Genomic DNA, 25603 nt, shown 5'->3' with positions numbered 1-25603 from the left:
TATTCTTCCAGGGAATTTAGATCATATTATCAGTATATGAAGGCTTTACTGACTCACTCCCTCCAGCCAGCATTCCCCTTTGCCCCCCAAAATACCTTGTACATGTTTTGTATATAGTTATACATGCATATTTTGTCTCCCTCATAGAATGTTAGCTCCTTGAGGGAAAGGATTTGTCATTATAGTCTTTTTAACACAGGGTCTCATATATTACCTGTTTTCAAAAATGAGATAATACACGTAAACTCTTTACAAATCTTAAAGCACTATAAATACTAGCTATTAGTAATTATAGTAGTTACCTAACAAATCCTTATTGGCTGATTGATTTAGAGGAGGATGAGGGAAAATGCTATCTTGATTATTTAAATTACTCAAAAACTAGATATCTTATTTCATCTCTTTAACTGAAATTATACACAACCTATACTATTTCTTTTCCTTCTGTTACCTCAACTATTGCTAAACAATAGATTAGATCATGCATCATCTAACTAAGGAAAAGGTCTCTACTGTTACGCAGTCATATATCAAATGTGTAATAGCCAAGGCCTCCCACTGCATCCAGGGCCATCTTCAGTCATCCTGATCTATATCTTGCCACTGGACCCAGATGGCTCTAGATGAGAGAGTGAGGCTGGTGACTTTGCACAGCCCTCCCTCACTTAAATCCAGTTCACTTGGAAGTCAACACATCTCTTCCTGATGTCATGGTCCTCTTTGAGAATGAAGGACAAACAACAACCTGTGAGTAGTAGTAGCTGCCCCACTGGGGACTCAACTGGCCAATTCCAGTTAGGCAACACGGCTCATTCCTTCCATCCTTCCTTCTTTCCTTCCTCTCCCTCTTCTTCTTCTGTCCACATACTCATACCCTTACCTGCGGGTGCTCTACCCAAAGGATTATAAATTTTGATCATTGAAACCTAACAAGATAACTTGGGGTTTATAGGCTATATTTCTTTTTTTGTGAACTGTACCTTAAACCCAAATCACTCGGGTTCTCATTGATTGGCCAACAATAGGTCCCAGCCCAAGACTCACATGGTCATTATTTGGATTCTGATGGCTCAGAGTGAGTATAAATAGCAATTGTTTCTGTTTCAGCCAGAAACCCTGAGGGTCTTCCTCTCCCAGATTGATTTTATTTTTTTAACCAGGTACAAGAGGCCATTCTTTGCCTCATTTTTACCTAGCCTTAGTCACTGAAACCTGAACTGAGACCTGGGAAAGACTTTAACTTAAAAAGGCCAAGGTCCCCCACTGCATCTGGCGCCATCTCCAGCCATGTTGATCTATATTTTGCCACTGACCAAGACAACTCCAGAGGAGAAAGTGAGGCTGGTGACTTTGCACAGCCCTGACTCGCTTAAATCCAATTCACATGCAAGTATGACATTTCCTTCCTCATATCATGGTCCTCTTCAAGAATGAAGGACAAACAACAATAGTACCAGGATAATAATGTTATCTTCATGAGACAAAGTGCATATTTTAAGTGTTAAATAGAAAATTATATTCCAAAGAAGCAGAATAGTAGAGGGGACAAATCACACATAACACAGAATAAAAACATATTTAGAAGAGTGTCTAAAAGTTACATTAACAACCTCTTGAAATACATACAATCTTTTCAGAGATATCCACCACGAAGACAAAACTGCTTCTCTAAGGATTTTGCACATTTTCATCAACTAGTATATAGACTAGCCAGTCTTATTTTTCTATGTATACATACATGCATACATAAATATACACATGTACACTCATATATATACGAACATACAGATATAGCTTATATGCAGATACAAGTCTGTGTATATACATATATTCATGTATATTTGTATGCATGTGTGTATACTGCATGCATATTTTGACTGTAGTGTATATTAACTGTTTGTACATAGAGGACTCACATATACAAATAAATCTCTATGGGGATTTGTATCAATATCTCTTTCACACATGTGTGCATGAAATAGGTATATGTATATATGTTTATATTTACATATGTATGGGTGTGGTTATAAGAGATATGTGAATATATGTGTATACAGATTTTAATATACTGACTTTAGTATATTGACCATAGTGTATTGAGTGTGTGTGTGTGTGTGTGTGTGTAGATCGCAAAAATTAAATCAGACATTTAGTATGTTTGAAAGACACCACAAAACAAAACCATACCAACCTGTTTTCAATCTGAGTGTGAACATTTTGCCATCTTTCAGCTAACTGATCTGCTTTCTCTTTATGCCAGTCAAAGTCAAGATCACGTTCTTTGTAGGTTATAAACATCTGATCACTGATTGCTTTGGCTTTCTGCAATTCATCCTCTAAAGCATGAAATACTTCCCGTTTTTCATCTACTTCAGATCTCCATTGCTTTAAAAAAAATAAGAATGATTATTAAAATAATTCTAAAACATGTCAACTATTAAGTGATAAAACTCGATACATTTATCTTCTTGATCACATATAATTCGTTTACTCATACAGGGAGTGAAAGTAGCTAGCTTTTATATAATGCTTAAAGTCCCATTCACTGAGAGTACTTTGGGGTTCTATGTTGGCATGAGTGAATATATCAGATAACATACACAAAGCACTTTGCAAATCTTAAGGCACCATATAAATACTAGCTACAATAAATATAAATAGGAAACAGTTGAATACAATATAATTTGGAAAGGTGGGTTCAGGAAATGCTTTATGAAGACAGTGGTTCTTGAGACACACCTTGAAAGAGTTGAGCCTTATGAAGTAGAGGTAAGGAGATAATTGCTATGGAACAAATCATAGAACAGTGTATACAACCATACACAAACAATTCTGTAATTTGTTCCTTTTCCTAAATTTTTTAGAATCATACTTCATACTCTAAGCAATCTGTGGAACACTCCCCTTGTAAATAACAGGTAATCAGAAGATTATTTTACTTTGCTTTTTTACTTATTCCTACCACACCTCAACACCAACACAGAACCACAAAGTACTCTCTGTGCTCGAGAATAATGAGGGTATTTAATTATTTTTTTAAATAAAGATTCTCCTTATTCCAAAGATAGTAACTTTGAAGTCAACATACTATAGTGAGATATTTAGGGACTTTATAGGGCAACAGAGAGAGTTGGAGCTAATTTGGTTCTTTATAATAAATTAATTTTATGCAGCGGTCAATTATTATTAAGAAGTATAGTAGAGCATATAGACATACGCATTACGTTCAGAGATGCACATGGGTCTATATGTTGGGATCCAAATGTCTGTCCTTTATGTGTATTGCATACATACACACATACACAGGATATTTGTACATGTATTCATATATAAACAAAAATACATGCACATGCAGATATATCAATTTCATTTACACGGGTGAAAGAGATATTGATCTGAATCCCCAAAGACATGTATTTGTATATATGAGTCCTACATACCTTTAGTGTACTCATAAGATTTTCAATATTATTCTTATCAGCTGTCACTGCTTCTTCCTCACACAGTTTAGTTTCATAAAGTTTTACAAGTGCTTCTGCCCCCTGGGTATTTTTTAATACCAAATTAACAGTTTTCAACCTGAAAAAAGAATTATTTTTTGTTAGGTAATCACCTTACTACAATAAAATGCCTATTTACCCAGAATATTTTCACTCCCAAGAAGACATGAGATATTTGATAAGCTAGTGATTTTATAACACTTTTATTTATAAGTAGATTAGTCTCAGACTCACAGGATTCAGAAGTAGACGAGAGCTTGGATATCATCTGTTACAAGGAGTAAGAAAGACTTGGAACTATAAAAGACCTTGGAAATCCTATATTCCAAAATCCTCATTTTACAGATGAAGAAATTAAGGCCAAGACAGGTCAAGTAATTTGCATAATGTCATTCAGTATTAAGCAGCACAGCTGGGACTATAGCCCAGAAACTTTGACTCCAGATCTAAGAGTTACTCTTTCAAATATAAAGTTCTTAGCATCATCAAGTGATGTATCAGCAGAGATTGCATGGTTTTATCTATGGAAATGACTAAAGAAAATGCATCACTATCTGCCTTGCTGTATCCGCCTAAGGACTGTGGGTCTTTCCATCTGTCCTGCCATTGAGACAATCTTTATATGGGTTATCTCCCCTATTAGAATATGAGCTACTTGAGAGTACTGACTCCTTTGCTTTAATATTTGTATTTCTAGTTCTTCGCACATGGTAAGCACTTAATAAATGATCTTGTCGTTCATTCATCATGTACTAGTCACACTCTAGTCAAAACCTATAGAGTCCAGTTCACACTACAAACCTAGAATGTGCCTATTTGATACATCATTACACAAATGATATTATAAAAAGACTCGAAAAGGTAATCCCCATAAATCAGAAGGTTAACAGCTAAGCTATGGGGTCCCTGATGTGGAAAAATGATACATCAGCTTTACCTCCTTATTACCCAATTTATGTTGGCCCATGGCTTTCCATGAAACTCTCCCACAAGAAAACCATAAAAATCATCCTAAAGGTTTAATTTACTTCTTAAGAATGACTATAATTCAGAATAAATAAAATTAATATTTATACTTATGAAATATATTACATTTCCATTCAAATTAGAATCATAGAAGATGAGAGTTAGCCCTAACATATGAATCTCCTTCACTTTACCTTGCCTATAAAACATGTAAAAGATGTATGCTGACATTAAAGTCCCCCTCGGATCCTTCCCAGAATGAGATCTGGCAATAAATAAATATATTCTGTGTATGTGTATGTTTCTATTCACGAGTTCATGTGCCATCCAACAATGAGCTTAATTAAATCAAGAAGGCTCAGTAACACAAGGTTAGCCACAAGGTGATGAATTTTTCAGTTATAGTTGGCCAGATGTTCTCAAAGCTTCCAACGCAGAAGAAAAATCTATTTCAAGTATTTATGCAAATGTGTGCTGTAGTAAAGTGTGATCACGTACTGATGTAAACACAAAAGTGGGGCGGGGAGTACAGCAGAATGCTGGCTTTGGAATCAGAGGACTTGGGTTTCAAATCCAAGCTATTCTATTTCCTACTTTATTACCTTGGGAAAGTCACTTAATGTATATATGCCTCGGCTTCTTCACCTGTAAAATGACTTCTAAGTATTAAATCTATAAAACTATGAAATGTATGAAAAGTTGAACGATGAAATCTTCACAGCTCAAGGGAGTGACAACACAACAAAAATGTCGGATTTTTCAAAGTACCAAAGAAAAGAGGCCCTGATGTGTGCACAAGAGCGACATACTTATCTATGTAAATGGAAGACATGGAATAGACTTGATTCATGTTCTGAATGATGACGTTGAGCTCCGAGCGCAAAGTTGGGGTGGATGGTGATGCCGCAGCTTGACTGAAAAATTCTTCACATTTGTCTGTGATGGTTGCCAAGTCATCTTTGAGTCGATCCAACTCTTTTTTGAGTTTCTGTGAAAAAAAAACCTATGTCAATCATGTATACACTCTAAATAAGTTACTAAGGATAGGAACATGACTATGGGCACAGTTAGGTAGCAGAGTAGATAAAGTGCTGGGCAAAAATCCCACCTTAGTTACTAGCTATACGACCTTAAGCAAGTCAATCTCTGTTAGGCCTATATGCTCACCTATAAAAATAAGGGAATTGGATTTGATAATCTCTATGGTCATTCCTCCTACCTCTAAACCTATGATCCAACTTTTTACAACACTGTCACTTGCCAAAGGCTCCCTTTTCCTCTCTCTGTCCTCCATGTTTAATAATTACAGTCGAGCAAAACAAATCAATACATTGCCCATGTCTATAAACATATGCCTGAATTATATCTATAACTATGGGCACTTTTCCTAAAGAATTTTTTTAATGTCGTCGTTTCATTGTGCAAAGCACAAAGGAAGATACAAAAACAAATAAGATAAAGCCCTGCAGCCACATCCCAGTAAACCATCTCAGCAGACAGGCTAAACCACAATGAGCACAACTGAAGAGCCTCAAACCTATCAGTGACTTGGGGGGGGGGGGGGCGGTATCTACCCCAAGCATGTGAAGACCTCCCCCTATAGAATGGATGGATGAGAACTTGTTCCAACAGCCATGAAGACAGCTGAAGTAGACACTGTGGAGCACTCAGAGTTTGGTCAGACATAGAAGATGCCGAGGTCATCCACTACATCCCAAGCCATTGCCAGTCATCCTGACTTTTGTCTTGCCACTGAACTTTGCTGACTCAGGAAGACAGAGTGAGGTTGACAACTTTGTGAAACTCTGCCTTACTTAAATCCAGTTTATGTACAAGTCAAGACATCACTATATGATGTCATGGTCCTCTTCACAAATGAAGGACAAACAAAAACAACAAAAGAATATAACTGTTTCCTCATTAAATAATCATTATTCACTTTTTCTCTAAAAGAATTTTGGGGAGGAAAGCTGAGTCATGATCATCGAGTTTTGCCATCAATCATTTCTTCAATGGTAAGCACTCAAGGATGATAATAAAGAGAAGTTCTCTGTAAACATCATTTCTTTGGGGAATGAGGGGGAGAGGGAAGGAATGAGCATTTATACCTACTATATGCCAGGCACTGTGCGAAGCCCTTTACAAATATAACTTCATTTGATCTTCACAACCCACAGACATAGGTGCTATTATTATCCCCATTTTACAGATGAGAAAACACAGAGGTTGGAGCAGCTAGGTGGTGCAGTGAGTAGAGTACCAGCCCTGGAGTCAGGAACACCTGAGTTCAAATCCGGCCTCAAACACTTGACACACTTACTAGCTGTGTGACTTTGGGCAAGTCACTTAATCCCAATTGCCCTGCCTTCCCCCCTCCAAAAAAAGGAAAAGGAAAAGGAAAAAAGAGAAAACACAGAGGTTAAGTGACTTGACCAGAGTCACAGTTAGCAAATGTCTGCAGTCAGATCTCAACTCAGGTCTTCCTGACTTCAGGTCCAGAGCTCTATCTACTGTACCACCTAGCTGCCTCAATCAATCAATCAACATTTATTAAGACTCTATGAGGACAAAAATGAGATCATTCCTTCCCTCAAAGAGCTTACATTCTACTGGGTTGGGGGCAGGGGGTGGGAATCAATATGATTACATATAAGTAAACCCAAAATATAAAGAGAAAACTAAGCTCATTTAAAAAAAAATAATAGGAATTAACTCTATCAGGTAAATTAATAGAATTAAGACTTTACTTTAAAGACAAGTGTCTTTCTAAAACTCACCTCCTGCTCTGTGATCCTGAACACGCTTTCATGAAGATCATCTCTTTCTAGTGGAGTTCGGATCTGTCTAATCAACCGGTCTTCACAGTTTTCCAAGCGAAGTCTGATATTTCGGACTTCTGAGATGTAAAGATTGTAAACAGATTCTTCTTGCTCCTCTGTGGATATAAACAAATAACATTCAACGTATACATTTTTCCCTCTTCTAGGAATTTTCGCTTATATGTTAATATAACAATCAACAATAACTTCCTGAAATGACACTAGCTTTGCACTCTCCAAACCAAGGTTAAGATTCCATTTTCTTACAAGAAGCAAAATTAGCTATTCTTTCTAAAATTTGTTAATATAGTATCAGAATTTCCCTGTTATTCATTATAGTCATAAAATTTAGGTTATAATAGAGTATTGCTGTTTATAAAAAATGTGAACATAATTTTCCAATATTGCTAAATACTTTTCTAAGAAGAACAATAATAATGGTTAGTCCTATTTCTATGTGCTTCAAGATAAAGGAGTGTCTCTCAATCGTCTGATGAAGCAGGAAGTACTAACTCTATATATAAATTAAGAAATCTTTAAATAATTTGGAAAGATATAACTAAAAATATGAAATGACTATTTCTGAATAAAGAAAAATTGTTATACAACCTCCAAGAAATGTCCTAGAATTTACTTTATCATAAAGATGTGATTCTCTTAGGAAGACAATTTTTGTCCTATTGAAATTTGAGTACGGTTAAAATTATTAGCTGAAAATTCAAGCTTTTATATATTTATAAGATTTTCTGTTTTTAATGAATTTTATTTTTTTCTATTAAGAACCATTTATTTTCTCCTCCCACTACTGAAAAAAAAGAAAAACAAAAACTAAATGAATAAAGAATTTTAAATAAGAGGGAAATGTATTTTAAAGTGGTTTATTCTTTTATCGAGTGGTAGGAGCACGAAGAATATCTGACACACATTTGAAACTGATTCATTCTCTCTTCAGGTAACATAAAATTATCGCAGAACAGCTAGGTACTGTCTGATCAAAAGACAGAGTTAGTATTGTAAATTAAAAGCATTAAGTATGATTACAAAATTATATTGTATTGCTACACACATATGCGCATGTGCACACGCACGCACACACACACACACAAACTGGCGGTCTAATAATGATAGTAAATTAAGCTCCATTAAATTTTAAGGACAACTTGAACACCTTATCATATTTTGATTTAACAACATATCTATACACTAGCATCCCACCTACAAAAAACCATAGATGTGTATGTTAAATTGAACAACTAGCATGGGCAAAATAGTGGCATCTCTTTTACATAGTAACAGTTATGTAGCATTTATGTATAAATTTATTTATTTTTCTCACACCACCCTACAAAGATAAATAGTATAAGTTTAACTAAATCGTATTTCACATACAAAGAGACTGATATTTAGAGAGTGACTTTCTGGGTTACACACTTATTAAGTATGATGGTGAAATAATCATGGGACATCATAAAATTAGAGAATCGATGCTTTCAGGGAAAGATAATGCTGCGTCATTTTAAGAAACAGTCTTACCTCGTTCTGCTGATTTAAGAAGTTCTTGATAGTACTGTTTGCATACATTAACCTCCTTTTCCAGTTGTGTTATATCTGAGCCTGAAAATATTTGGGATTCCTGGCTATCTTCCAGGAAGTCTTCAAAACGAGATTCTAGATTACTCAGGACCTGTTGATGCTCACCAGGTAACATTGTCTTTATCTGAAGGAAATCATCAACCCATATAAGTAAATAGTTACAGAAATAAAATAAAATTTCAAGGGCTATCCTAGACAACTAAAGGACTTTCCAAAAGAAATTCCAAGAATTTAAGATTGCTAATCATGAATAGTTAAGTCACCTAGAGGTGCTTTTCTCCATCTCATCAAATAATGATAAGAATAAGAGCTGATATTTATACAGTACACCTCTGTAACCACCATTGTGAGATAAATAATGAAAGTATTATTCCCAGATGAGGAAGGTAACACTCAGATGTTAAATCAACTTATAGAATCACAGACTTTGAGCTGGAAAAGACCTAACAGGTCATACAACAAAACCACTTTTTACATATGAAGAAAGGGCCAAAGAGTAGTGAAAATGTATCAGAATTCAAACCCAGATTCTGTGACTCCAGATTCAGAGCCCTTTTCAAAATGGTGCACTGACACTGCTCTAAGAACAACTAGTTAGTGAATGGCAGAAACAGGACTTGAGCCCCACATTCTGATACTCCAAATGAACACATACTAAATATTTAAAATTAATAGGCAATAATCAAAATGCAGCCCACTATACTGCAGTTCAGCTAATTCAGTATGGAACAGTGAAAAAACACATTGGATCTGACCTAAAAAAATTCTGGATCTGAGTCCTAATTTGCTGCCCTATTCTCTTAAGCAAGTCAATTTAACCTCTGTGAACTTATTTCCTCATGTGTAAAATAAGGAGAATTCAGGACTGAAGTGGAATCAAATGAGATAATGTTCACAAAAGGGCTTTTTGTAAATACAAAACATTTTATACCAGGTGCCACTAATCTCAAATATTTTTGGAAGCTGTAAGATTATAAATGAGAAATAAATAATAATAGATGACATTTCAAATCTCTAAATGTAAAGATCAAAACATATAAACCAGGTTCCATCTTCTTCTTCAAGGCAAGGTACTATGTCCATATTCTAGGTTATAGCTGTCCCAAATAATTTAAATGCTGAGGATGGTTTATACTGTTGCACTTACCGAGGCAACATTACTAGCCCGAATCGTATCAATTTCATTAACCAGATAATGCCAGGAAACTACACTCTTCATGTTTATGTGAGACTCATGCCAAAGGGCCAGAACATTCTGAAATTGCTGTTCAATTCTGAAACAAAGGAAAGAATCTAAAAGTTAATGATATAAGAGTGCCTAAAGACATACTCCTCTTGTAATAACATGTAATGGATTGGGACATGATGGGTTTTAAAGAATTGAAATTCCTCTGGCAGCAATGACAAGTTTTCCCTTTACATAATCCATTTATTTTTCTCTCTAATATTTGAAACATTAAAGTGGGTCATTATTCTAGCTCTTAGCTGGCACATACCTGTTTGCAGTGTCAATGGCTTCTTTGTTTGGTGGAGGAACAGTAAAGCACACTGATGGGACCATGGCTTCATTCCCAGTTGGACTAATGACCTTCCATTTAGCACGATGGGAATTGCTTGCTAATACACATTCATCATCTTTGTAAATGGTTATCTAGTTTTAAACAAAGAACCAAACATAATGAGGTCAAAATTAGGAGACCCTTTGAAAGAACATATTTGAAAGGGGAAGGGGGCAGGGGGGCAATCCTTCATCCCACAAATAAGCAATCAAATGACAAATCACAAATAGAAAGAAAATATTGAATGCACCATTTTCATACATTCCCTGGTCAACTTTCAATGTTCGTGATTAACTCAATCACAGGGAGATTCAAGGCTCTTACCTCAATTTGTCTGTAGTCGCAAATGGCTTTAATTGGAATGGATGTCTTGAGTAGATTATCAGGATTCCTGGGCTTTAGCTGAATTATTGTCTTAGCCCTGCCCACTAGACTTGCTATTGTGCTCTTATATTGCAAAAGTTCTTCTTTCTCTTCCTATATATTAATTAAGAAAGTTTAAGAATGTACACATAAACAAGTAAATTTTTGAAGCAGTTCATTTCATACAAATAAAAATACCTTAAAAAGATGATTTTTTTTTAAAAAATCACTATATTTAACCTCTAAAAAGCAATAATTCAATGACCCAAAAAAGGTCATGTAATTTGAAAGACATATAGCAAGAATGAGAAGCAATATGGCGTAGTAAATAGAGGAACAGCCTTGGAAGTAGGAAAGTTCAAGCCCTGCCTCTGACACCTGCTATCTGTGTAACCATGGGCAAATCACTTAACCCCTCTGACCCCATGGAAGTGATTGATCTAGTGAAAGAAGTATGCATACCAAGAAGTAGCCCAAATCGATGAACTCCTAAGTCCAAACCACCCCTGCCCCCGCAAATAAATGTCAGAGTACCAAAACTTAACAGTACTCGATAATTTATACTGTTTCCTGTAAAATAAGCTCAATGTTTTTAAATCCACATGGCATTTTCCATTCCTACCATTGACTCCTGGACAAGGTCTTCCAGCTTATGAATGCTGCTGGACCTGTCACAGCTGTATTTCCGCTGAATGGCATCTTTTAAATTCTTTAAGTAGTCTGTGGCTTCTTTGGCATCATTGAAAAACTAGGGAAGAGATGATATAGAGAGGTAAACAATAGCAATAAAGAACTTTGCTGTCAAGTTAAAATTCTTTGTGGGACCATCAGACTTTACAAACAAATACAAGAAGACATTAAATACTGATACCTGGGGTAAAAGTAAATCAATATTTACTGGGTCATCACAGAAAATGTGATACTTTACTATGCCATATGCATATTTTTAATTCTAGTTTATACCTCATGCCTACTGTTCACTGAATTTTGAACATATACTATCATGGTGGGAGGTTCTGTTTTATATCAGTGTTCAGACATTAAAATACAGGTACAAATATCAAGAATATTTTTTAAGCTCTGCTAACAGTACAATTTTATTTTACATCTTTGGAGTATACTTTTCCTTAAGATATATTTATGCAAAAAGTAAATATTACTCAACTCTTCAAGGACTTGCATATTTTAAAACTATTTTTCTACAAATAATTCCTCATATACAAGACATTAAATTAAGCATTGAGCCACACAGGAAAGCTTTTCTATCATAAATTGTGCTATTACACTAAAGATGATTATTTCTAATTAATTAAAATATAATTTAATAGTAAAACACAACAGGATTTTATTCTAAGTCAAACTAATTATTTATAATGACATTAAATCACAACCAGTTTTACTCGTAGTATTATTAATATACCTCAAAATAGGTGCTGTTCTCCTTTATGTGTTGTTCCACACAGTGGCAAAGTTGTAAAATCCAACTCCACTGTGTCTGCATTGCTGCTCGATATGCCTTTAAATGAATCACAGTTATAGTAAGGTCAGAAACAAATAAAATCATCTAGAAAGTGTTTTTATAAGATGAGATATGCTAGTATCCTAAAAGAGATATTTTATAATCACACTATGCATTTTGGGACACCATAACATTTAATGGGTACATACTAATCCATGAGCACAGTACACTTTTACTCCTTTATTTCTAACAAAGTAATAAAAAATAAATGTACAGGATAGGACTTTTAAAAATTAGGGTGATTAAACATCAATCTGACCCAAATATCCCTATCTGCTCAGAACTTTCTCCCAAAGTTACAAAAGAGAAGCAGCAATAAAAGAGAGGATTAAGACCACATTTTAGATAGAATATAAATTATTTTATATAAACTTTATATAAATATGCCTACATATTTATATAAATTTGAATTCGATACTTTAAATTTCTTCCTAAGTACATCAGCAAATGTACACTTTTTCTTCCTGGAAAATAACTACTTAAAATATCAGGACATTCTGATTTTTTTTTACATAATCTCCTTTCATTGCCCCTCATCTCAGATACCCAAATTTCCTCCCTCTTTCTCTATTCTTTTGAAGAACCTTCACAAATCCCACCTCCTCCTTGTAATGTTATTTGTGCACTTCACATTATGTGCTTTTTATGGTGTTTTCATTCTCTGAATTTCCATGGTACAGGTTATATTATTGTACTAGATGATTCTTTAGTCACTTTTTAATCACTCCAATGAGGCTGCAAACTCTTTAAGGAGGGAAACCTCTTCTCCCTTTTGGTAGCCTCTTTAGCACCTAAGCATAGTTTTTGACACTCTATCAGGCAATTAACAAATTTTTTAACTTAAATTATGCTCCAAAAACCTAATGCATTTTGTGAGTTTTTGCAGAACCATCAGTGGTACATTAAAAAGGATATGACCTTCCATTAGAGAAACTGACATCAAATTACAACTATTTCAATTTACAATATAATGTTTTCCAGCAGGGGGTGCTCAAAATGTTCTAATGATTACCTTAAGCAAAGTCTATAACAATTTTCAACTGTGAAAACTTGTTCCTTTTATGAAGACATAGTACTTACATGTTATACAGAATGACTGTGTTGTCATTGTTTTTACTACCCTCAAAGTAAGTTTATAGGACTTGATTGTGCATTGGCACAGTAGAGGTCACAGTGAAGAGGGAAAATGTTTATGTACACCTGGTGTGATTCAACTTGGAGTGTGTTATACATTCGACACAATTATAATTAATTTCTCATTCAAAATAACTTGCTTTAAAAATAATAAGACAGCAATGTGATTTTTTTCATAGAGCATTTTGGATGATTTAAAGATAATAAATTGTGATACAGAGAAAGAGAGAGAGAGATATATATAGATACACAGATAGAGACACATACTCTGTGTTTGTCCATTGGGTGGGTGGGTGGTCATTCTTTACATCAAATACTAGTTTGGTAATGGTTAATGTTGCTAAATTAAGATTATCCATACGATTATTGTCAAACTATGATAATATATTCTATTAGCTTTCATATTTCTGTCAATGAAAAATTCTTTTTCCCCTTTTATTTTTTGTTACAGTTTCTTCTCACACAGAAACTCATTAATCCTGTTAATAATTTTAATTGCCTTTCTCTAGATCTTTTTCAGCTCTGTTACATATTTCTTAATGTGTAACCAAAACTGTAAGCTATATTTCAAATAGGCACCAATCGTTGTTGTTTGTGCTTTGTTCTCAAAGATGACCATGACATCAGGAAGGTGATGCCATGACTTGAACTGGATATAAGTGACAGAGGACTGTGTAAGGTCACCAGCCTCACTTTCTCCTCTGGGGCCATCTGGATCCAATGGCCAGACATAGATGAGGATGACTAGAGGTGGCCCCCAGGCACCAATCACATTTCATACAAAAGAAGCACTTCTAATACCCTTTCTAATGATGCTGTTTTATCTTTTTGGTCACAGTAGCATACAAGGCTGAAATCTTCAGTAAAGAGAGTCCTAGATCCAATCTCCTTTCTTGCACAATAGCTGATAATTAAGTGCACATCACTTAGAGTATAGTCTGAACTCCTTGTACTCTTGCCCACACACAAAGCTCACCTGCCAGTTTCCTGCCCACTCTCCTTTGGCATCTTGTAAGTCAACCACTGTATCTGTCATCAACCTGCAGGACTCAACAACCTATGTAACTTGATTCCATCCCAAAACATTCTCGCTACTTCTGTACTTGAAATGTGGAAATTACCTTGGAAACTTGCCACAACAATGTCCCAGTTTATGCCAGAGAAACATGTTGTAGGTAAATCTGTTAAAATGAAAGTTTCCTGGTAACTCTAAAAAATAAACTCCCGTTTATGAAATTAAGAATGACCTCATCATAACAAAGTATACTTTATATAAGGTCAAGCGATAACAGGGTTCTAATATGGATGCTATTGATAGCTGGATGTAAGAGTCAATATAACTTGGTTTCAAGATTACTGCTTTGTTAAAATTAAATAAGTTGGAAAAAATTTTGGTCCTTAGATTGTTCGAATTTATACATTTATTTCCCAGTGGTAGCAACGGTTAATTAAAAGCCAGAATTCATTAACTGACTTACCTCAATAGTTAGCCGGGCAGGATGGTTTTCTAGAAGCAGCTGCTCTGCTATTTCCTGAACTGATTTAATCACTTCTTCCTTTTGATCAAGTTCTCTCATTAATTCCTAACAGTATTGAAGGGGAAATAGAGAGAACAAGAAGAACTTTATTAGATAGATATTTTAAAATGAAGTATAGTTTCTCTAGTCAAGTGCTAGTGTTTGCTTACTGAATGGTATTCCTTTTTCCTGGAAATGTTTGAATTTCTTTCACTCCAGTCATAAGCAACTTCCTCCTCCTCTTTTTCATTCAACCAAATAAGTTCACTAGTGGCTCGAGACACAAAGTTGTGAAGGGTATCTAGATGTCGCTCCTGATTCCTGGATGTATTCTTTTAAAGGGAATATTACAGATTACAAATGATGTCTTTGCCAATTGCATACACGTGCACATGTGTACACACACACACACACACACACACACACACACACACACACACACACACACACACCAGAAGACTGAAAGCTGTGATTTAGCTTACCAAGAGTTTTGCATACTGACTCTCCAATCTATGCAACTTTTCTGCATATGTGAGTTTGAGGGGAGCAGTCATTTGGATCTATGTGAAATGGAAGCACCAAAATAAACATTTTAAGAATTAAGTATCTTGAGTTAAATAAAATTATTCATTTTAACTCAATTCAACATTTATTAAGCAGTTACCATGTACAAGGCAACCAATCATCAAGCATTTGAGGGCCTTCCATGTGTCAGGCACTGTGCTCAGTATTAGGGTTACAAAAACTAAAGCAAAAGAGTCTCTTCCATAAAGAAGTTTCCATTTTATTGGGAGAGATATGTACATGTCTAGATATATGCAGAATCTATAAAAACAGATATGAAGTGATTGATGGGGAGGAAGAGGATACTAGTAGCTATGGAAGTTTGGTCAGAGTTGACATGAGAAATGGTACTTAAGCTGAGTTTTGAAGGGGAATTAAGAATTTTGAGAAGCAAAGGTAAAGAGGGAGTGCGTCTTAAGCATGGGAGAGAGCCACTGCAAAGGCACAGATACAAGTAATGAGTACCACATATGAGAAACACTAGGAAGGCCAATTTGACTGGACCATAGAGTGAGTGGGGGAGAGTAATATGTAATAAGCCTGGAAAAGTAATTGGGAACCATATTTTGAAGAGATTTAAATGCCAAACAAAACAGTTTATATTTGCTTCTAGGGCTTACAGGCAGCCACTGGAATTTACTGGATAAAGAAGTGACATGGTCAGACTTGTGCTTTAAATAAATCACTTTGGCAGTCGGATGAAGAATGAACTCGAAAGAAAGACTTGAAGAAGTGAGACCATTGGGAAACTATTTTAATCGTCTAGGTGAGAAGTGATGAAGAGCTGAATTAGGATGTGCCTGGTATATTTACCAATTATTTGATTTATAGGCTATTCAGAGGGAAAAGAAAATAAATGTATTTTAAATGAAATACAAAAGTAATGTTTTTCAATATACATACCTCACTGATTTTAGCTTCTTTAAGGCTAGATTCAAATTCTTCAATAGCTCTATGAACGTTTTTGTGATTTTCTAAATGGCTTTCAACACTTGGCAAATCGGAACCCCATTCAGTTCGATCCAGTTGCACCTTAAAAGAGCAACAAGAGCCCCAGAGTTAACAAGGAATTGCTAGAAACAAAGGCAGAGCTGAGATGGCTGAAGTCAAGATGTTTACCTGCATTTCATCCACCCAATTCAAGAGATCCTGAACAAACTTCATGTTGATTTCCTCTTCTGTTAAATTCTGATCTAACAAAGAGGATTTCAGAAGTGGTTTTCGGATTTGCATCAGCTTGAGTGTTTGCAACGAATTGGTGTCCACTCCTGATCCAAAATTTGGAATTAATCCTGATGGAAAGCCAGGTGTATAGGCAGGAGTGACAGATGGAGTCAGTCTGGAAGTCAGACCTGATGACAGGCCTGATGTCATACTGGAAGGGGTAAGTGAAGGCGTTAAACTCTGAGTCAGCCCTGAGTTTAAACAGGGATTTAAGGTCTGTGCAAATCCTGAGTTTAAACTTTGTGTTATTCCTGATATCACAAGCTTTGTCTGTTCTGTTGTTAGGGAGCGTCCTTTGCTATACACGGAAGAACATTCGCTTCTTAAGGCCATAATTTCATCACGTAGTTTTGCAACCCTAAAAAACAATTACATTTGCTTTTTAAAATCTCATTACTGTAGACAGAAGAGCATTTTTTCCTCTACGTGCATCTTTTTTCAAAACTGTTTTACATTTGAATTTTAAGAATTTTAATGCTTTTTCCACTTGTGTTAAACAGAATGATTAAATATTATGGCTAGAAAAGAAATTTAACCCAGTTTCTTCATTTTAAAGATGAGGAAACTAATGGGATAATATCTATATGTATTTGAAAGCTAGTCATTTGTTTCTATCCATCATGGTAAATGTGGAATTTCTTTATGTAAATCAATGCATATAGAAAGATATAATATAATAACCAAGGTGACATTCACTCAACATAAGGAAAGATGAATGTTATAGAAGACGTATCAACCAAATGTATTCTCTCTTCCTAAGATGGTTAACTCTGAACTCAGCATATTTTACATATATGGCACACATGCATACACACACACATGCAGCCTAAATCAATAGAGCTTATTTACCTCTGTACCAGCTGATCAGCCTGATAGTATTTTCCATCAATGAGAATTTGGACATCTATTACATGCTGGCGTAAAAGATTCTCACTTTCAAGTATATATCCAGCAATTTCTGCTTCATTCTGGAACTGCAGCCCTGATTCTAATCTTTTAGAATCCTATATTTTAAGAAAAATATTAACAATATGTCATAATTGACATGCGATTGACACACACTGACAAACAATATCAACAAATGTCATAAATAACATTTTTCTAGCAATTTAAGAATTGCAAAGGGCTTTATGTATACTTTTATTTAATCCTCACAGCAATTATGTGACATCATTTCTCTAGGCAATATTATGTCTATTTCATACATGAAAAATAAAAAAATGAGGCACAGTTCAGTGACTTGCCCAAGGTCACACAAGCTATTGATATTAAATGAGATTTGGTCTCTGATTTCCAAGCTCTGGTTTCTTTCCATAAAACAATGCTGCCATTCATAATATGAAAAAAATACATTTTAAAACTAAACTAAAAATAAACACTCCATGAATTTTTAATGGCATAATGGATAGAGGGTTCATTTCACAGTCAAGATGACCTTGGGTTCAAGCACCATCTCTAATACATATTGGCTGGGTAAAAGCTAGGCAAGCTTTTAACTTCTTGGTGCCCCAGGCAACTCTCTAAAACTGTAACTGGGGGAACGAGGGCTGACCTACATTGGTAGAAGGAGCTCCCTACTAAAGAGAGAGAGAGAGAGAGAGAGACAGAGAGAGAGAGAGATTTGGGGGGGGGGCAGGGAGGAAAGAGAGAAATGAATAGAGAAATGAATGAATAAAAATCCCACACAAATGAATGAATAAAAATAGTTTTGTTTTTTTATCACAGGTGCAGACTAGACTAACAAAATCTTAAATACTTAAATCTGCTTATAGATTCTGTTTTTCTTCCTTTTGGATGACTGCCCACACCCTTAAAAAAAGTGCAAATATCAATACGCAATGCAAAAAAAAAAAAAAAAAACCAGCTTTCTTTAAAAAAAAAAAAAAACAGGCAGATCTAAAAATTCCGAAAAGGCAAATAACTAATAATCCAATAACCAACAAATGAATATTTCAATGAATCAAGGGTTATACTACCCACCAACCCTCCATTGCCTGAACACTGACTTACAGCCTGCAGAGCCTTTCGAGCAAGTATCAATTTGTCTTCACAGACTATACTGTCCCTCTGAACTCGGCTTGCAATCTGCTGCAACACTTCCAACCTGAAGGGATACAGAATATTAATGTTTTTTTACTCTCTTGACTCTCTAGCTATCTCTATAGAAAACACAATCAAAACTTTAGAAAAGAGAAGAAGAAAGTCCCACCCAAAAAATACAGTACCTGTGTCCATCAAAGGATTCATTGCCAAAGCTTATGCAAGAATTGATCAAAGTTGGCCCACAATGGACGGAAAGAAAATTTTCATTTGAGTCGATGCTAGTGCGGGTGCTGGTGGTATTACTCACAACAGAGTCGCTGCTATGGTAACTATAGCTACTGCTCTGCATTTTTTATTCTCAGAATAGTCTTCACTCTCGGTCCATTAAAACCAATTCAAAGCAAAAGCAAGTCAAGAAACTCCACAAAAAGTACAGCTTCCAGGGGGAAAAGTAGATTGTGAATGTCTGAGCATAGTGGCCTCCTTTAAATAGGCTTCAACATGCATATTCAACACGCAGCAAATAATATTCTGATAACTATTCAAAAGGATCTAGCCTAAAGCAAGGCATATGCCAGTTGAGGTTTGCCTTTTGTAGCCTGCATTAAATCTCTACAAGTACAGACTAATCAGTCTGATTGGGGCGTCACTGACAAAGATAATGCCAAATTCTTTTACTAAGAGTCACAGCATTTAAACTAGGTAAAAAAACAACACGGTTTCCAAAAAGTGGCTCACTATAAAATATATATCAATTATCTTTTCTCTCCCTTCACAGAATGATAAATCCTAACAACTGGACCACTCTAAGGGTCATTCTTTGAAAACTGATCTTCAATTAAAGGAATACAAGTATTTAGCTATAACATTATGTTAAAAGGACAGGTCTGCACTGTAAAATGTGAAGGAGAGAACTACAATTATGCAGGGTATAGTGACAAATTTCATTACACATGAAATTCAGTAGATTTTTTTATTTCTAAACTACAGAAAGTTATCTTATCTATGCAGACTGAAGTAATCAAATAATTTTCAAATTCATTATTTTACTTTATGGTATATTTTATTGTTGTTCAGACATTTTTTCAATCATGTCCCACCCTTCATGTCCCCATTTGGGGTTTTCTTGTCAAAGACACTGGAGTAGTTTGCCACTTCCTTCTCCAGCTCATTTTACAGATGAGGAAACTGAGGCAAACAGGGTTATGTGACTTGCCCAGGATCACACAGCTTGTAAGTAACTTAGACCACATTTGAACTCAGGTCTTCCTGACTCTAGGCCAGGAGCTTTACAGCAAGACCCAATGTGCCCTTTGTAAGTTCACTTCCAACTACATTTTGTGCTTGTTTTTCGTAGGGTTTTTTTTTAAAGCCAAACCTCTATGACAGCAAAGACAAAACTCACAGATTTTGTCTTCGCTTATTTTTTTCCCCTCTTCTGGTATGCAAACTCTTCCTTCACTCCACCTCTTCCCCACTCCATGCCAGGTAGTGATTATTTGAAATGACCAGGTAATGCCAACAAACTTGTTGTGTCAAGAAAACGAAGGCATTTGCCCAACCCATTATCCATAGATTTTCATGCTTGCCTCCCGATAATATAAAAGCACATTCATATCTAAATCGCAGGACTTCTTTTCAATTCTGCTGATAAAGGAGAGATTTCTCCCTTTGGGTCTCAGTTCTCTCTCCAAGAACAAAAGTAGTAGGAATGAATAATTTCTAAGGTTATACCTAGCTCTAAATTTCTGACCCTTTGATTCTTCTCTTAGGAAGTAAGAAGAAACGTCAGGTTTTTTTATGCCAAACACAGCTAACTGAAAATCTTGTCGTCAAACAGCTCCTTAAGATATAATTTTTAAAACCAGTCATTATCATGTAGGTTGCAATACAGAACACTGAGAAGCCTACTAGATTTGGAAGTTAAAAGATCTGGATTCAAACCTCAGCTTTGCCACTTACTACTCATGGGACCTTGGGCAAACCACTTAACTTTTCTGTGACTCAGTTTCCTTATCTATAAATGGTTGAACTAGATGGCCTCTAAGATCCTTTCCAACTCTTAAGGCTATGATATTATGATCACTGTCTTTCACTTCCCAAACTACAATTCTTAGGTGAATTTTTCCACTGGTTTAGTAAACAAATATGCTGTCTAGTTTTGATTACCTAGAATATCAACGTGGAAGCCATATGACAAATGATTTAACATGATTTTGATCCTAATGACCCAGAAACACGGGTATCATATTAGGCTATAAACTTTCCAACTGACATACTCTTTGTGTTTTTCAAGAAAGATGCGGCATGATTTTCAACCAATAAAAATGTAATAATGATTTTCTACCTTCCCCACCTCCTTGTCTTACTTATGAATCAAGCCAATTTTTCCAAATCTAGATAAGAGAGTACAGGCAAGCAGAAGGGCTATGAAAAGATTTGATTAATGTCATGTTGCAAAAAGCTTTGCTAATAATAAAAACACCATTCCCACCTCCCTTTCTATGTCCCATGTCTAATTCTGCTATGTCCCAAATTGGAAGGTCTAATATGGGAAATAGTGATCTTAACTAAAAACAAAAAGAAATTAAGGACCTGATGAGGAATCGGTCAGGAAGCTGAATAAAGATTCCACCTCCCTTCTTCATCCCTTTTTATATTTTTTTCATGGAATTCCAGATTTGCTGCAGGCCTCTGAAATTCTTACAGATAGAGGCCTCTAAGGTCTTTTCGTATTGTAGACACTGACGGAGAGCCTTAGTATTCCTTCAAAGTACAGTCCTCCATTAACTGATGAAAAGGACAAATAAGCCTGTGTATCCAATTACGAAGGTGAAGGATAAATCTGGTAATTGCTCAGAGTCAAACAATTTTTGAAAACAATGATTTCTGAAACTGAAATGCAAACTGGAATAATTCTAGATTCTGAGACTCGGCGTGAAAAGCCTAGAGATATTAGGTATCTCTTGGAATATGTCTGAAAGATAATATTCATGACAATATCCACCTGAAAACATTAATTTTTTTTTTACCTCTCCACTTCTGGCCGTAGAGTCTTCTCCCGCTCAAGCATGGCAATAATGAGTTTCCCCCACTCTTTTTCTATATCATTTGGATGGTAGCCCTGAAGGAGTTTGATGCGTCCAAACTCTATCCAAATCTTGAAAAAATACAAAAGAGCAACTTAAAACATATATCCCAAAAAAGGATGAAAAATTGAAACTGATATAGTCAAAAGATAGTTGTATACTTACCTCTAGTAATTTATAAAGACGTTTAATTTTTGACTTTTCTATTTCCTTTGGTGGAATTTCTGTTTCTTTAAATTGTAAATATTGATTATAAAGTGCCTGAAATAAAACAGAAAAGGTAACAGTAGGGACAAGACTTCAAAGCTCTATTTTCACTACTCTCCAACTTTACCACTTTGAACACCAACTACTCTGTCTTATGTACATTAGTGGAAGTCCTTTATAGCACTGGTACTAAAAAAGGGCAAGGCTAATACCCACATTCAGGGGAGGCATGATATACCATATTGTTTCTCATGGAGTTACATATGGGATCATTTCACTTTTGTTAGATTCAAATCCACACAATAAAGGATTGTGTTTTAAAAGGGTTATACTATAACAATTACGGTTTACCACACAAATTATGTCACCAAACAAGCAAGAAAATAGCGGTTAGCAAAAACACGAAAAAAAGATCAATTATAGGGTATTCTTGTTTTGTTTTTTTGTCTATTAGTCATGTCTGACTCTGTGACCCCTTTTGGGTTTTCTTGGCAAAGTTACTGTAGTGCTTTGCCATTTCTTTCTCCACCTCGTTTTACGGATGAGGAAACTGAGGCGAATGGGGTTAAGTAACTTGCCCAGGGTCACACAGCTAGTATGTGTCCGAGGCCACATTTGAACTCAGGTCCTCCTCTCTCCAGGACCAGCACTGTGCCACCCAGCTCCTTTACAAAAAATAGTTAGATATAGCTTCTAATCAAGAACAACGGGTTCTGAGTCAGAGAGTCACAATTTGAGCCCCAGTTTTGGCCATTTAAATTCATCATATGATGGCAGGTAACTTATTTCACCTTTTTGGACCTCAGTTCCATTGTCTACAAAGGAAATGGATATTTAAACTACCTACTCTCCGGGACTGAAGTTAATAAAGTACTTTTAAAACTTTAGGTGCTATCCAAATGTGAGCTATAATAATCATTTTATACTTTTTTAGCTCATTAATACATATAAGCAAAATGTAAATTTTTGCTACCTATAACTATGAGAGCCAGATTTTAATTTATTGTTCCAATGGGCAAGTAAAATAAAGTGGAGAGAAAATTAAACTGAAGTTACTGAGTTTCAATGTTATTCCAGCAGCTTCAATCATGTAATTAAATTATTATCCAGTTTACTGCTCTAAGAGGCTATTCAAATAAAATTATATACATTTCCTCAGGTCATTTAGCAATAATAAACAATTATTAATATTTTAAGTGACTTCAATCTCAAAATTATGTTAAAGCAAGTCCCCCATGCTTAAATAGATGAATATTGATAAATGAGTGTCCCAGCTACACGGATATCAAATTTTAATTCAACCCTAAGACAAAAAAGTTCTGGTGGACTTTGTTCTGTATTTTGCGGACATAATATCATAATATATCATCTTGCAAGATCATTTGAGACTTGGTACTTGCTTCTCATCAGCACCCTCTGCTCCTGGGCACTCTTTGAATGGAGGGTGGAATGGGGAACTCCTCCCAAAAACATCCATTTAAAGAAAGCCATCTCTTCATTTCCTATCTGGATATGCTGCTTTACACTTCTTTATCACACTCCCATGCCAAGTGAATTCCCTTCCTTTTCCACCCACCTCCCTCCATTCTGCCTCACTGCTTTTCAGCTTTCTTTTCTGTGTGTTGTCTTCTGCCAAAAGGTTGTAAGATCCTTGAGGGAAGCGACTATCTTTTTTTATATTTATATCTCCAGGGCTTAGTAAAGTACTTGGCACACAGTAGGCACTTAACAAATGTTTACTGACTATAACATGAACAGAGGCCAGTTCTAAAGATATCATGGTATTGAAAAAAGGCCACCAGAGTTGGAATCTTAAGGCCTACATTTCAATCCCGGTTCTGATACTATTTGTGATCCTGGCCAAGATACTAAAGCTTTTCTGAGTCTTAGTTTTCTCACCTATAAAATAGTAACAGCACTTCTACTACAGGCCTCAGCTGTAAGGATGCAGTGGCACTATGTATGTGGAATACTTTACTGCTGAAGAGCACTATATAAATGAAAACTATGTTATCTTCCCAGATGCATCATGTCACTTCCGAATTTGCAACCCCAGTATTCCCTCAAGGTTATTCCAGTTACCTACAGATTTCTATCAATCAAGAGGCAATAGCTGGATATACAGAGAACTGTTTGAATGTGAAATCTCAATCACATATTTTCAGTGGACTTGAACTCTTGTCCACATGTATTTACTGAAGGCCTTCTTCTCAGAGAGCATTTTATGAAGCAATGTCAAATGATATACCAGAAAATGAAGAAGTGACCCACGATTTCAAGAAACATACTCCAGCTAGAGAAAACTACAGGTACAATAAGTTTAGAGACAAAGCAACATACCAACAAGTATCAAGTCATTTCATATAAAGTAACACATCTCTCATAGTAAGGTTAAGATTTATATCAAAGAAGGTCAGGGTGGATACATGAACATACTGATTAATTCTCAGGTGTTGAGCTCAAGTTATCTGAATTTATATTGTCTTGATTTAACCACTGAAATATATAGACTAAAAATCAAACTGGATCCCTTAAGTAATATCTGGATTATTAATTTTTAAAAATAAAATATTATAACATTCTCTTATTTAGCCTACCAACAAATCATAAAAAATGAACATTTTCTATTTCTGTCTTTGTTTGTATTTACTTATATGCTGCTTTGGCTTCAAAAGAATTCAATAGAAACATATTAAGATAGTAATTACTGAGTGGTTAACTATACCATGTAGTTAGGCAGTCTAGGAGTAAAATCACGCACATACTATATTATATGTGTGTATATGTATAAATGTGTATGGATGGGTGGATATGTCTGTACATGTATATGTGTATTGTGTACATATGTACATGTGTCTATATGTGCACATATCTGCTTATATACACATGTATATATGAGGATACATGTATAAACATATATAATAAATATAGCCTGATTAAAACAAGAGCCTCTAAGCAAGAATCTTTTCTTTTGACCGAAGTTTTTTAATTAGATACTACTGCATGCTGAACTCTGTATTATGTGAGGGTAAGAACTGTCGAGTTTTATATTTGGTGTTGGCTTTTTTTTCTCTTTAATCTTAGTATACCCAGCAAGCCAAACTCCACATTACATCTATGGAAATTTAATGAAAACCTTCCATAATCCCATTCCCCTTCACACAAATGGGACTCTGAGAATCTCAGCCATACTAACAAAGTTCTAAGGACAATATGCCCCTCAGCAAGCTACAGAGTCATTTTCATCCTCAGAATGGTGACTAGACTTTGGCATCTTGACAATGATGTCACTGAGATAATATTAGGTAGAGCCAGAACTGCTTCTTACTCCTTTTCCTTTTACCCTCATCTCTAAGTCTTCCTGACCTTTTTTTCTGTGGATGATTGGATGGTTTCACCAGCAGCAAGTTTAAGAAGATGATCCAATAATGGGATGAGGGGCCCTTTGGCATTTTTTCTATTAAAGTGTGAGAAATTTAAGCTGGGAGAAAACTGTTAGAATTAAG

At 35.4% G+C, this 25603-nt stretch overlaps 1 protein-coding gene across 5 annotated transcripts in view; it reads right to left on the bottom strand.

The window, feature by feature from the left end:
- Positions 1-25603, bottom strand: part of DST (dystonin) — a 611236-nt gene that overhangs the window by 194040 nt on the left and 391593 nt on the right. For 4 of the 5 annotated variants that reach the window (XM_036768011.1, XM_036768012.1, XM_036768013.1 and 1 more), the window contains 19 exons: positions 22056-22151; positions 21834-21961; positions 18769-18862; positions 17608-17762; positions 16654-17116; positions 16438-16566; positions 15453-15530; positions 15141-15302; positions 14932-15036; positions 12221-12316; positions 11423-11548; positions 10762-10914; positions 10375-10529; positions 10026-10152; positions 8819-9002; positions 7244-7401; positions 5276-5454; positions 3441-3579; positions 2192-2385 (listed from right to left, as the gene is read on the bottom strand). In XM_036768011.1, the coding sequence (XP_036623906.1) occupies positions 2192-2385; positions 3441-3579; positions 5276-5454; positions 7244-7401; positions 8819-9002; positions 10026-10152; positions 10375-10529; positions 10762-10914; positions 11423-11548; positions 12221-12316; positions 14932-15036; positions 15141-15302; positions 15453-15530; positions 16438-16566; positions 16654-17116; positions 17608-17762; positions 18769-18862; positions 21834-21961; positions 22056-22151 (2921 nt within the window). Of the gene's footprint in view, positions 1-2191; positions 2386-3440; positions 3580-5275; positions 5455-7243; positions 7402-8818; positions 9003-10025; positions 10153-10374; positions 10530-10761; positions 10915-11422; positions 11549-12220; positions 12317-14931; positions 15037-15140; positions 15303-15452; positions 15531-16437; positions 16567-16653; positions 17117-17607; positions 17763-18768; positions 18863-18983; positions 19151-21833; positions 21962-22055; positions 22152-25603 lie in introns of those variants that run through there. The other variant, XM_036768010.1, reaches the window with a different exon arrangement.

This window comes from Trichosurus vulpecula, chromosome 7 (genome assembly GCF_011100635.1).
Source record: "Trichosurus vulpecula isolate mTriVul1 chromosome 7, mTriVul1.pri, whole genome shotgun sequence".
Lineage (NCBI taxonomy): Eukaryota > Metazoa > Chordata > Mammalia > Diprotodontia > Phalangeridae > Trichosurus > Trichosurus vulpecula.
Note: the sequence above shows the minus strand (reverse complement) of the source record. Positions and strands in the feature narration are given on the sequence as shown.